Here is a 13,350-nt window from a genome sequence, read left to right on the forward strand (position 1 = left end):
CCCCCACAATCTCTAGGACCCCCCCCCCACACACACAGTCTCTAGCCCCCCCCCAAGTCTCTGGACCCCCCCTCCAGTACCATCTCTGGACCCCCCCTCCAGTACCATCTCTGGACCCCCCCTCCAGTACCATCTCTGGGACCCCCCCTCCAGTACCATCTCTGGACCCCCCCTCCAGTACCATCTCTGGACCCCCCCTCCAGTACCATCTCTGGACCCCCCCTCCAGTACCATCTCTGGACCCCCCCTCCAGTACCATCTCTGGACCCCCCAGAACCTTCCCTGGACCCCCTGTATGCAGTCCGGGTGGTGCTGCAGCCGCTCCCTGCCCGTTTTGTGTTTACTGCCCAGAGCTCCCAGGACGACAGGTTGAGCAGAGCCGAGTGTTGTTAGTTACCTGAGTGCAGCAGAGAGCACTACTCCCCTCATCAGACGAGCGACGAGAACCCAGAACATGGGGCGCGGACACCTGACCCTGCTGCTCCCTGCCCTCTGCTTCATCCACTGTGTGCACAGCCAGGGTAAGGGACGCGGTACTGTGCGTATGGACCCGGGGGAGCGGTACTGTGCGTATGGACCCGGGGGAGCGGTACTGTGCGTATGGACCCGGGGGACTGCGGTACTGTGTGTATGGACCCGGGGGAGAGGTACTGTGCGTATAGACCTGGGGGAGCGGTACTGTGCGCATAGACCCGGGGGGCGCGGTACTGTGCGTATGGACCCGGGGGAGAGGTACTGTGCGTATAGACCTGGGGGAGCGGTACTGTGCGTATAGAGCGGGGGGAGCGGTACTGTGCGTATGGACCCGGGGGAGAGGTACTGTGCGTATGGACCCGGGGGAGAGGTACTGTGTGTATGGACCCGGGGGACTGCGGTACTGTGCGTATGGAACCGGGGGAGCGGTACTGTGTGTATGGACCCGGGGGACTTCGGTACTGTACGTATAGACCCGGGGGAGAGGTACTGTGCGTATGGACCCGGGGGACGTGGTACTGTGCGTATAGACCCGGGGGAGCGGTACTGTGCGTATAGAGCGGGGGGAGCGGTACTGTGCGTATAGACCCGGGGGAGTGGTACTGTGCGTATGGAACCGGGGGACGCAGTACTGTGCGTATAGACCAGGGGGAGAGGTACTGTGCGTATGGACCCGGGGGAGCGGTACTGTGCGTATGGAACCGGGGGACGCAGTACTGTGCATATAGACCCGGGGGAGCGGTACTGTGCGTATAGACCCGGGGGAGCGGTACTGTGCGTATGGAACCGGGGGACGCGGTACTGTGCGTATAGACCCGGGGGAGCGGTACTGTGCGTATGGAACCGGGGGACGCAGTACTGTGCGTATAGACCAGGGGGAGAGGTACTGTGCGTATGGACCCGGGGGAGCGGTACTGTGCGTATAGACCCGGGGGAGCGGTACTGTGCGTATGGAACCGGGGGACGCAGTACTGTGCATATAGACCCGGGGGAGCGGTACTGTGCGTATAGACCCGGGGGAGCGGTACTGTGCGTATGGAACCAGGGGACGCGGTACTGTGCGTATAGACCCGGGGGAGCGGTACTGTGTGTATGGACCCGGGGGACTGCGGTACTGTGCGTATAGACCCGGGGGAGAGGTACTGTGCGTATGGACCCGGGGGACGTGGTACTGTGCGTATAGACCCGGGGGAGCGGTACTGTGCATATAGAGCGGGGGGAGCGGTACTGTGCGTATAGACCCGGGGGAGTGGTACTGTGCGTATGGAACCGGGGGACGCAGTACTGTGCGTATAGACCAGGGGGAGAGGTACTGTGCGTATGGACCCGGGGGAGCGGTACTGTGCGTATAGACCCGGGGGAGCGGTACTGTGCGTATGGAACCGGGGGACGCAGTACTGTGCATATAGACCCGGGGGAGCGGTACTGTGCGTATAGACCCGGGGGAGCGGTACTGTGCGTATAGACCCGGGGGAGTGGTACTGTGCGTATGGAACCGGGGGACGCGGTACTGTGCGTATAGACCCGGGGGAGCGGTACTGTGCGTATGGAACCGGGGGACGCAGTACTGTGCGTATAGACCCGGGGGAGCGGTACTGTGCGTATAGAGCGGGGGGAGCGGTACTGTGCGTATAGACCCGGGGGAAAGGTACTGTGCGTATGGACCCGGGGGAGCGGTACTGTGCGTATAGAGCGGGGGGAGCGGTACTGTGCGCATAGACCCGGGGAACGCGGTACTGTGCGTATAGACCCAGGGGACGCGGTACAGTGCGTATAGACCCGGGGGAGTGGTACTGTGCGTATAGACCCGGGGGACGCGGTACTGTGCGTATAGACCCGGGGGGCGCGGTTCTGTGCGTATAGAGTGGGGGGAGCGGTACTGTACGTATAGAGCGGGGGACGTGGTGCTTTGCGTATAGACCCGGGGGACTGCGGTACTTTGCGTATAGACCCGGGGGACGCGGTACTGTACGTATAGAGCGGGGGACGTGGTGTTGTGCGTATAGAGCGGGGGGGGGTATCGGTACTGTGCGTATAGACCCGGGGGACGCGGTACTGTGCGCATAGACCCGGGGGACGCGGTACAGTGCGTATAGACCTGGGGGACGCGGTACTGTGCGCATAGACCCGGGGGATGCGGTACTGTGCGTATAGACCCGGGGGACGCGGTACTGTGCGCATAGACCCGGGGGATGCGGTACTGTGCGTATAGACCCGGGGGGCGCGGTACTGTACGTATAGAGCGGGGGACGTGGTGTTGTGCGCATAGACCCGGGGAACTGCGGTACTTTGCGTATAGACCCTGGGGAGCGGTACTGTGCGTATAGACCCGGGGGACGCGGTACTGTACGTATAGAGCGGGGGACGTGGTGTTGTGCGTATAGAGCGGGGGGGGGGGGGTATCGGTACTGTGCGTATAGACCCGGGGGACGCGGTACTGTGCGCATAGACCCGGGGGACGCGGTACAGTGCGTATAGACCTGGGGGACGCGGTACTGTGCGTATGGACCCGGGGGAGAGGTACTGTGCGTATAGACCCGGGGGACGCGGTACTGTGCGCATAGAGCGGGTGGAGCGGTACTGTGCGTATAGAGCGGGGGGAGCAGTACTGTGCGTATAGACCCGGGGGAGCGGCACTGTGCGTATAGAGCGGGGGGAGCGGCACTGTGTGTATAGAGCGGGGGGAGCGGCACTGTGTGTATAGAGCGGGGGGAGCGGCACTGTGCGTATAGACCCGGGGGAGCGGTACTGTACGTATAGAGCGGGTGGAGCGGTACTGTGCGTATAGACCCGGGGGAGCGGCACTGTGCGTATAGAGCGGGGGGAGCGGTACTGTGCGTATAGAGCGGGGGGAGCGGTACTGTGTGTATAGAGCGGGGGGAGCGGCACTGTGCGTATAGAGCGGGGGGAGCGGTACTGTACGTATAGAGCGGGGGATGTGGTACTGTGCGTATAGAGCGGGGGGAGCGGCACTGTGCGTATAGAGCGGGGGAGCGGTACTGTGCGTATAGAGCGGGGGGAGCGGTACTGTGCGTATAGACCCGGGGGAGCGGCACTGTGCGTATAGACCCGGGGGAGCGGTACTGTGCGTATAGAGCGGGGGATGTGGTACTGTGCGTATAGAGCGGGGGAGTGGTACTGTGCGTATAGAGCGGGGGGAGCGGTACTGTGCGTATAGACCCGGGGGAGTGGCACTGTGCGTATAGACCCGGGGGAGCGGTACTGTGCGTATAGACCCGGGGGAGCGGTACTGTGCGTATAGAGCGGGGGATGTGGTACTGTGCGTATAGAGCGGGGGGAGCGGTACTGTGCGTATAGAGCGGGGGGAGCGGTACTGTGCGTATAGAGCGGGGGGAGCGGTACTGTGCGTATAGAGCGGGGGGAGCGGTACTGTGCGTATAGAGCGGGGGGAGCGGTACTGTGCGTATAGAGCGGGGGGAGCGGTACTGTGCGTATAGAGCTGGGGGAGCACGCCTGTCATGGAGCTCTGAGGTCCTGTGCCTCAGGAGGCGGCTCCCGTCCAGCACTACATGGCGGTATTTATGAGGGTAGTGTTATGCCGCTGCTGTTTAGCAGCATTGTATTGGCACTATGTGGCGGTAGTAAGTGCTGCTGTTATGGGGATTTCCATATAAGATACACCGGAGCTGCCGCATCCCCCCAACACGTTGTCTCCTTCCCCACCATCCTGCAGAATGTAAGCCCCCGAGGGTCCTCGCCCCCTGTACCAGTCCGTCATTGTTAGTTTACTGTAATCTGTATGTAGCCCCTTCTCATGTACAGCACCATGGAATTAATGCTGCTATATAAATAATAATAATAATAATACTACTAATAATAATAATACTAATAATAATACTAATAATACTACTAATAATAATAATACTAATAATAATACTAATAATAATACTAATAATAATACTACTAATACTAATAATACTAATAATAATACTAATAATACTAATAATAATACTAATAATAATACTAATAATAATACTAATACTAATAATAATACTAATAATACTAATAATAATACTAATAATACTAATAATAATAATACTAATAATACTAATAATAATACTAATAATACTAATACTACTACTAATAATAATACTAATAATAATACTAATAATAATACTAATAATAATACTAATAATACTACTAATAATAATACTAATAATAATACTAATAATAATACTACTAATACTAATAATACTAATAATAATACTAATAATACTAATAATACTACTAATAATAATACTAATAATACTAATAATAATACTAATAATACTAATAATACTACTAATAATAATACTAATAATACTAATAATAATACTAATGTTACTTTTGTCTGTAGTTCTCTATAAACAGACTTTACATAAGGAGGAGGCGCAGCCGGGAAGGAGCCTCCATTCTTTACACTGCAGCATCATCCTCAGGACTGGTGTGAAGCCTCCCAGCCAGTTACAGGACGAATTTAATTAGAAAACCACAGAAACTATTTGTTACAAATGATGCCGGACACCCCACAGTGGGCGGAGCTTCCTGCATGAATGGGCGGAGACTGATCATTGTTCCTTACCTTTTAGCGGAGTTCCCAGGTCTCCCCAGCACTGTGGCTCTGCCCGAGTCCTCGGCCCCCGGCGCCCTGGTCCACAGCTTCGCCCTGGTCAACTGCAGCAGCAGCAACCCCACCGTCACCATCAGCAGAGTCTCCCCCTCCACCACGTTCTTCAACACCCCGAGCCAGACGAGAGCCGGGACCGATGCATACGACCTAGAGGTGACGTAGTGACAAGTGGTAACATCTGTATACACCGGGCAGGAGAGGTGGCACTGTGCAGTATCTGTATACACTGGGCAGGAGAGGTGGCACTGTGCAGTATCTGTATACACCGGGCAGGAGAGGTGGCACTGTGCAGTATCCGTATACACCGGGCAGGAGAGGTGGCACTGTGCAGTATCCGTATACACCGGACAGGAGAGGTGGCACTGTGCAGTATCTGTATACACCGGGCAGGAGAGGTGGCACTGTGCAGTATCTGTATACACCGGGCAGGAGAGGTGGCACTGTGCAGTATCCGTATACACCGGGCAGGAGAGGTGGCACTGTGCAGTATCCGTATACACCGGGCAGGAGAGGTGGCACTGTGCAGTATCCGTATACACCGGACAGGAGAGGTGGCACTGTGCAGTATCTGTATACACCGGGCAGGAGAGGTGGCACTGTGTAGTATCTGTATACACCGGGCAGGAGAGGTGGCACTGTGCAGTATCTGTATACACCGGGCAGGAGAGGTGGCACTGTGCAGTATCCGTATACACCGGGCAGGAGAGGTGGCACTGTGCAGTATCCGTATACACCGGCAGGAGAGGTGGCACTGTGCAGTATCCGTATACACTGGGCAGGAGAGGTGGCACTGTGTAGTATCCGTATACACCGGGCAGGAGAGGTGGCACTGTGCAGTATCCGTATACACCGGGCAGGATAGGTGGCACTGTGCAGTATCTGTATACACCGGGCAGGAGAGGTGGCACTGTGCAGTATCCGTATACACCGGGCAGGAGAGGTGGCACTGTGCAGTATCCGTATACACCGGGCAGGAGAGGTGGCACTGTGTAGTATCTGTATACACCGGGCAGGAGAGGTGGCACTGTGCAGTATCCATATACACCGGGCAGGATAGGTGGCACTGTGCAGTATCTGTATACACCGGCAGGAGAGGTGGCACTGTGTAGTATCTGTATACACCGGGCAGGATAGGTGGCACTGTGCAGTATCTGTATACACCGGGCAGGAGAGGTGGCACTGTGCAGTATCCGTATACACCGGGCAGGAGAGGTGGCACTGTGCAGTATCCGTATACACCGGGCAGGAGAGGTGGCACTGTGCAGTATCTGTATACACCGGGCAGGAGAGGTGGCACTGTGCAGTATCTGTATACACCGGGCAGGAGAGGTGGCACTGTGCAGTATCTGTATACACCGGGCAGGAGAGGTGGCACTGTGCAGTATCCGTATACACCGGCAGGAGAGGTGGCACTGTGCAGTATCTGTATACACCGGCAGGAGAGGTGGCACTGTGCAGTATCCGTATACACCGGCAGGAGAGGTGGCACTGTGCAGTATCTGTATACACCGGGCAGGAGAGGTGGCACTGTGCAGTATCCGTATACACCGGGCAGGAGAGGTGGCACTGTGCAGTATCCGTATACACCGGGCAGGAGAGGTGGCACTGTGCAGTATCCGTATACACCGGGCAGGAGAGGTGGCTCTGTGCAGTATCTGTATACACCGGGCAGGAGAGGTGGCACTGTGCAGTATCTGTATACACCGGGCAGGAGAGGTGGCTCTGTGCAGTATCTGTATACACCGGGCAGGAGAGGTGGCACTGTGCAGTATCCGTATACACCAGGCAGGAGAGGTGGCACTGTGCAGTATTTGTATACACTGGGCAGGAGAGGTGGCACTGTGCAGTATCCGTATACACCGGGCAGGAGAGGTGGCACTGTGCAGTATCCGTATACACTGGGCAGGAGAGGTGGCACTGTGCAGTATCTGTATACACCGGGCAGGAGAGGTGGCACTGTGCAGTATCCGTATACACCGGGCAGGAGAGGTGGCACTGTGCAGTATCCGTATACACCGGGCAGGAGAGGTGGCACTGTGCAGTATCCGTATACACCGGCAGGAGAGGTGGCACTGTGCAGTATCCGTATACACCGGGCAGGAGAGGTGGCTCTGTGCAGTATCCGTATACACCGGGCAGGAGAGGTGGTACTGTGCAGTATCTGTATACACCGGGCAGGAGAGGTGGAGAGGTGGCACTGTGCAGTATCCGTATACACCGGGCAGGAGAGGTGGCACTGTGCAGTATCCGTATACACCGGGCAGGAGAGGTGGCGCTGTGCAGTATCTGTATACACCGGGCAGGAGAGGTGGTACTGTGCAGTATCTGTATACACCGGGCAGGAGAGGTGGCACTGTGCAGTATCTGTATACACCGGGCAGGAGAGGTGGCACTGTGCAGTATCCGTATACACCGGGCAGGAGAGGTGGCACTGTGCAGTATCCGTATACACCGGGCAGGAGAGGTGGCACTGTGCAGTATCTGTATACACCGGGCAGGAGAGGTGGCTCTGTGTAGTATCTGTATACACCGGGCAGGAGAGGTGGCACTGTGTAGTATCTGTATACACCGGGCAGGAGAGGTGGCGCTGTGCAGTATCTGTATACACCGGGCAGGAGAGGTGGCACTGTGCAGTATCTGTATACACCGGGCAGGAGAGGTGGCACTGTGCAGTATCTGTATACACCGGGCAGGAGAGGTGGCACTGTGCAGTATCCGTATACACCGGGCAGGAGAGGTGGTACTGTGCAGTATCTGTATACACCGGACAGGAGAGGTGGCACTGTGCAGTATCCGTATACACCGGGCAGGAGAGGTGGCACTGTGCAGTATCTGTATACACCGGGCAGGAGAGGTGGCACTGTGCAGTATCCGTATACACTGGGCAGGAGAGGTGGCACTGTGCAGTATCTGTATACACCGGACAGGAGAGGTGGCACTGTGCAGTATCCGTATACACCGGGCAGGAGAGGTGGCACTGTGCAGTATCCGTATACACCGGGCAGGAGAGGTGGTACTGTGCAGTATCTGTATACACCGGGCAGGAGAGGTGGCGCTGTGCAGTATCCGTATACACCGGGCAGGAGAGGTGGCGCTGTGCAGTATCCGTATACACCGGGCAGGAGAGGTGGTACTGTGCAGTATCCGTATACACCGGGCAGGAGAGGTGGCACTGTGCAGTATCCGTATACACCGGGCAGGAGAGGTGGCACTGTGCAGTATCCGTATACACCGGGCAGGAGAGGTGGCACTGTGCAGTATCTGTATACACCGGGCAGGAGAGGTGGCACTGTGTAGTATCTGTATACACCGGGCAGGAGAGGTGGCACTGTGCAGTATCCGTATACACCGGGCAGGAGAGGTGGCACTGTGCAGTATCTGTATACACCGGGCAGGAGAGGTGGCACTGTGCAGTATCTGTATACACCGGGCAGGAGAGGTGGTACTGTGCAGTATCCGTATACACCGGGCAGGAGAGGTGGCACTGTGCAGTATCTGTATACACTGGGCAGGAGAGGTGGCACTGTGCAGTATCCGTATACACCGGGCAGGAGAGGTGGCACTGTGCAGTATCTGTATACACCGGGCAGGAGAGGTGGCGCTGTGCAGTATCCGTATACACCGGGCAGGAGAGGTGGCACTGTGCAGTATCCGTATACACCGGGCAGGAGAGGTGGCACTGTGCAGTATCCATATACACCGGGCAGGAGAGGTGGCACTGTGCAGTATCTGTATACACCGGGCAGGAGAGGTGGCACTGTGCAGTATCCATATACACCGGGCAGGAGAGGTGGCACTGTGCAGTATCTGTATACACCGGGCAGGAGAGGTGGCACTGTGCAGTATCCGTATACACCGGGCAGGAGAGGTGGCACTGTGCAGTATCCGTATACACCGGGCAGGAGAGGTGGCACTGTGCAGTATCCGTATACACCGGGCAGGAGAGGTGGCACTGTGCAGTATCTGTATACACCGGGCAGGAGAGGTGGCACTGTGCAGTATCCATATACACCGGGCAGGAGAGGTGGCACTGTGCAGTATCTGTATACACCGGGCAGGAGAGGTGGCACTGTGCAGTATCCGTATACACCGGGCAGGAGAGGTGGCACTGTGCAGTATCTGTATACACCGGGCAGGAGAGGTGGCACTGTGCAGTATCCGTATACACCGGGCAGGAGAGGTGGCACTGTGCAGTATCTGTATACACCGGGCAGGAGAGGTGGCACTGTGCAGTATCCGTATACACCGGGCAGGAGAGGTGGCGCTGTGCAGTATCTGTATACACCGGGCAGGAGAGGTGGCACTGTGCAGTATCTGTATACACCGGGCAGGAGAGGTGGCACTGTGCAGTATCCGTATACACCGGGCAGGAGAGGTGGCACTGTGCAGTATCTGTACACACCGGGCAGGAGAGGTGGCGCTGTGCAGTATCTGTATACACCGGGCAGGAGAGGTGGCACTGTGCAGTATCTGTATACACCGGGCAGGAGAGGTGGCACTGTGCAGTATCCGTATACACCGGGCAGCAGAGGTGGCACTGTGCAGTATCTGTATACACCGGGCAGCAGAGGTGGCACTGTGCAGTATCTGTATACACCGGGCAGGAGAGGTGGCACTGTGCAGTATCTGTATACACCGGGCAGGAGAGGTGGCACTGTGCAGTATCCGTATACACCGGGCAGGAGAGGTGGCACTGTGCAGTATCCGTATACACCGGGCAGCAGAGGTGGCACTGTGCAGTATCTGTATACACCAGGCAGGAGAGGTGGCACTGTGCAGTATCCGTATACACCGGGCAGCAGAGGTGGCACTGTGCAGTATCCGTATACACCGGGCAGGAGAGGTGGCACTGTGCAGTATCCGTATACACCGGGCAGGAGAGGTGGCACTGTGCAGTATCCGTATACACCGGGCAGCAGAGGTGGCACTGTGCAGTATCCGTATACACTGGGCAGGAGAGGTGGCACTGTGCAGTATCCGTATACAGCGGGCAGGAGAGGTGGCACACACGGGTAAGCGCTGCTGCCCTCCTGTTAACCCCTCGCGCACTGTCCTGCACACTCAGCTGTACTCCGTGTCTCCGGCAGATCACTCTCAGCAGCTCGGCGGCTCTGAACGCGGACGTGGTGAATGCCTATATCCTGGAGATCACGGCGCAGTGCGGCAATGACACGGCCACCGCTCAGATCTTTGTCCAGATCATTGATGACATCCCAGAACCGCAGTGTGACCCACTGTTCTCCAGCCAAGGTAGGAAGAACCAGCGCGGGATGATGGGGGTGGTCGTCCTGCTGTGGGCACGGTAATATGGCGTCTCGTTACACCGCCACCGGCAGATCCGCTGCTTTCTTACAGCAGCCAGAAGCTCCGCAACCTGTCAGTGAATGGAGACTCGAGCTGACGAGTGGTCAGTCTTGGGGTTGAAATATTAAGGACAGCAAGCAGAGGTCCTGAGGGGTGAGGAGAAAGGGTCAGATGTTGAAGTATTGACTGGGCCCCGGGGCGGTGGCCCCATATCCTGCAGGCTGCTGCCGGTAGCCGGGGTGTTATGGTGCCTCCTGCGCATGCGGTGCAGGGTGACTGATCGCGTGCTGCCTTCTCCCCGCAGTCGGAGACGCGGTGCAGGTGTATTCCAACGTTCCCGCCTCCAGCATCATATATACCGTCGTTCTACGGCAGCCAAAAAATAATCCAGTGACGGTAAGTGACATCAGTGCACCATGACATCCGCCGGCTCCCGCCCTACTGCACCGCCCCCAGAGGTCACAGACTCCACCGGATTTAAAGGGATACACCGTAATAGAGGGTACGGCGTAATACTGCAATATGTGACCGCCATGTAAACTGTATACAAAGACCCCTCCTCTGCAGGTGCCATCTCTATCCGCTGTGCTCCAGGAGGCGCCACACTAGGTGCTGTCATGCTTCATACACAGAAAAGGAAGCTGTACTCCCCCGACCTCCCCTCATACACAGAAGCTGCCGCTCCCTCCTCCCCTCCCCTCATACACAGAAGCTGCAGCTCCCTCCTCCCCTCCCCTCATACACAGAAGCTGCAGCTCCCTCCTCCCCTCCCCTCATACACAGAAGCTGCAGCTCCCTCCTCCCCTCCCCTCATACACAGAAGCTGCAGCTCCCTCCTCCCCTCCCCTCATACACAGAAGCTGCAGCTCCCTCCTCCCCTCCCCTCATACACAGAAGCTGCAGCTCCCTCCTCCCCTCCCCTCATACACAGAAGCTGCAGCTCCCTCCTCCCCTCCCCTCATACACAGAAGCTGCAGCTCCCTCCTCCCCTCCCCTCATACACAGAAGCTGCAGCTCCCTCCTCCCCTCCCCTCATACACAGAAGCTGCAGCTCCCTCCTCCCCTCCCCTCATACACAGAAGCTGCAGCTCCCTCCTCCCCTCCCCTCATACACAGAAGCTGCAGCTCCCTCCTCCCCTCCCCTCATACACAGAAGCTGCAGCTCCCTCCTCCCCTCCCCTCATACACAGAAGCTGCAGCTCCCTCCTCCCCTCCCACATACACAGAAGCTGCAGCTCCTTCCTCCCCCTCCCCTCATACACAGAAGCTGCAGCTCCCTCCTCCCCTCCCCTCATACACAGAATCTGCAGCTCCCTCCTCCCCTCCCACATACACAGAAGCTGCAGCTCCCTCCTCCCCACATACACAGAAGCTGCAGCTCCCTCCTCCCCTCCCACATACACAGAAGCTGCAGCTCCCTCCTCCCCTCCCCTCATACACAGAAGCTGCAGCTCCCTCCTCCCCTCCCCTCATACACAGAAGCTGCAGCTCCCTCCTCCCCTCCCCTCATACACAGAAGCTGCAGCTCCCTCCTCCCCTCCCCTCATACACAGAAGCTGCAGCTCCCTCCTCCCCTCCCCTCATACACAGAAGCTGCCGCTCCCTCCTCCCCTCCCCTCATACACAGAATCTGCAGCTCCCTCCTCCCCTCCCACATACACAGAAGCTGCAGCTCCCTCCTCCCCACATACACAGAAGCTGCAGCTCCCTCCTCCCCTCCCTCATACACAGAAGCTGCAGCTCCCTCCTCCCCTCCCCTCATACACAGAAGCTGCAGCTCCCTCCTCCCCTCCCCTCATACACAGAAGCTGCAGCTCCCTCCTCCCCTCCCCTCATACACAGAAGCTGCAGCTCCCTCCTCCCCTCCCCTCATACACAGAAGCTGCAGCTCCCTCCTCCCCTCCCCTCATACACAGAAGCTGCCGCTCCCTCCTCCCCTCCCCTCATACACAGAAGCTGCAGCTCCCTCCTCCCCTCCCCTCATACACAGAAGCTGCAGCTCCCTCCTCCCCTCCCCTCATACACAGAAGCTGCAGCTCCCTCCTCCCCTCCCCTCATACACAGAAGCTGCAGCTCCCTCCTCCCCTCCCCTCATACACAGAAGCTGCAGCTCCCTCCTCCCCTCCCACATACACAGAAGCTGCAGCTCCTTCCTCCCCCTCCCCTCATACACAGAAGCTGCAGCTCCCTCCTCCCCTCCCCTCATACACAGAATCTGCAGCTCCCTCCTCCCCTCCCACATACACAGAAGCTGCAGCTCCCTCCTCCCCACATACACAGAAGCTGCAGCTCCCTCCTCCCCTCCCACATACACAGAAGCTGCAGCTCCCTCCTCCCCTCCCACATACACAGAAGCTGCAGCTCCCTCCTCCCCTCCCCTCATACACAGAATCTGCAGCTCCCTCCTCCCCTCCCTCATACACAGAAGCTGCAGCTCCCTCCTCCCCTCCCCTCATACACAGAATCTGCAGCTCCCTCCTCCCCTCCCTCATACACAGAAGCTGCAGCTCCCTCCTCCCCTCCCCTCATACACAGAATCTGCAGCTCCCTCCTCCCCTCCCACATACACAGAAGCTGCAGCTCCCTCCTCCCCTCCCCTCATACACAGAATCTGCAGCTCCCTCCTCCCCTCCCTCATACACAGAAGCTGCAGCTCCCTCCTCCCCTCCCCTCATACACAGAATCTGCAGCTCCCTCCTCCCCTCCCACATACACAGAAGCTGCAGCTCCCTCCTCCCCTCCCACATACACAGAAGCTGCAGCTCCCTCCTCCCCTCCCACATACACAGAAGCTGCAGCTCCCTCCTCCCCTGCCCTCATACACAGAAGCTGCAGCTCCCTCCTCCCCTCCCCTCATACACAGAAGCTGCAGCTCCCTCCTCCCCTCCCCTTATACACAGAAGCTGCAGCTCCCTCCTCCCCTCCCCTCATACACAGAAGCT

The 13,350-nt window shown here is 57.7% G+C and overlaps 1 protein-coding gene across 2 annotated transcripts in view; it reads left to right on the forward strand.

The window, feature by feature from the left end:
* The first annotated feature begins 326 nt into the window (after positions 1-326).
* CDHR4 (cadherin related family member 4) overlaps positions 327-13,350 on the forward strand; it is a 45,754-nt gene continuing 32,730 nt past the window's right edge. Inside the window, exons 1-4 of one of the 2 annotated variants that reach the window (XM_077278821.1) lie at positions 327-521; positions 5,064-5,257; positions 10,192-10,354; positions 10,713-10,804. In XM_077278821.1, the coding sequence (XP_077134936.1) occupies positions 455-521; positions 5,064-5,257; positions 10,192-10,354; positions 10,713-10,804 (516 nt within the window). In that variant the 5' untranslated portion in view covers positions 327-454. The remainder of the gene's footprint in view (positions 522-5,063; positions 5,258-10,191; positions 10,355-10,712; positions 10,805-13,350) is intronic. The other variant, XM_077278820.1, reaches the window with a different exon arrangement.

Source organism: Ranitomeya variabilis, chromosome 8 (genome assembly GCF_051348905.1).
Source record: "Ranitomeya variabilis isolate aRanVar5 chromosome 8, aRanVar5.hap1, whole genome shotgun sequence".
NCBI lineage: Eukaryota > Metazoa > Chordata > Amphibia > Anura > Dendrobatidae > Ranitomeya > Ranitomeya variabilis.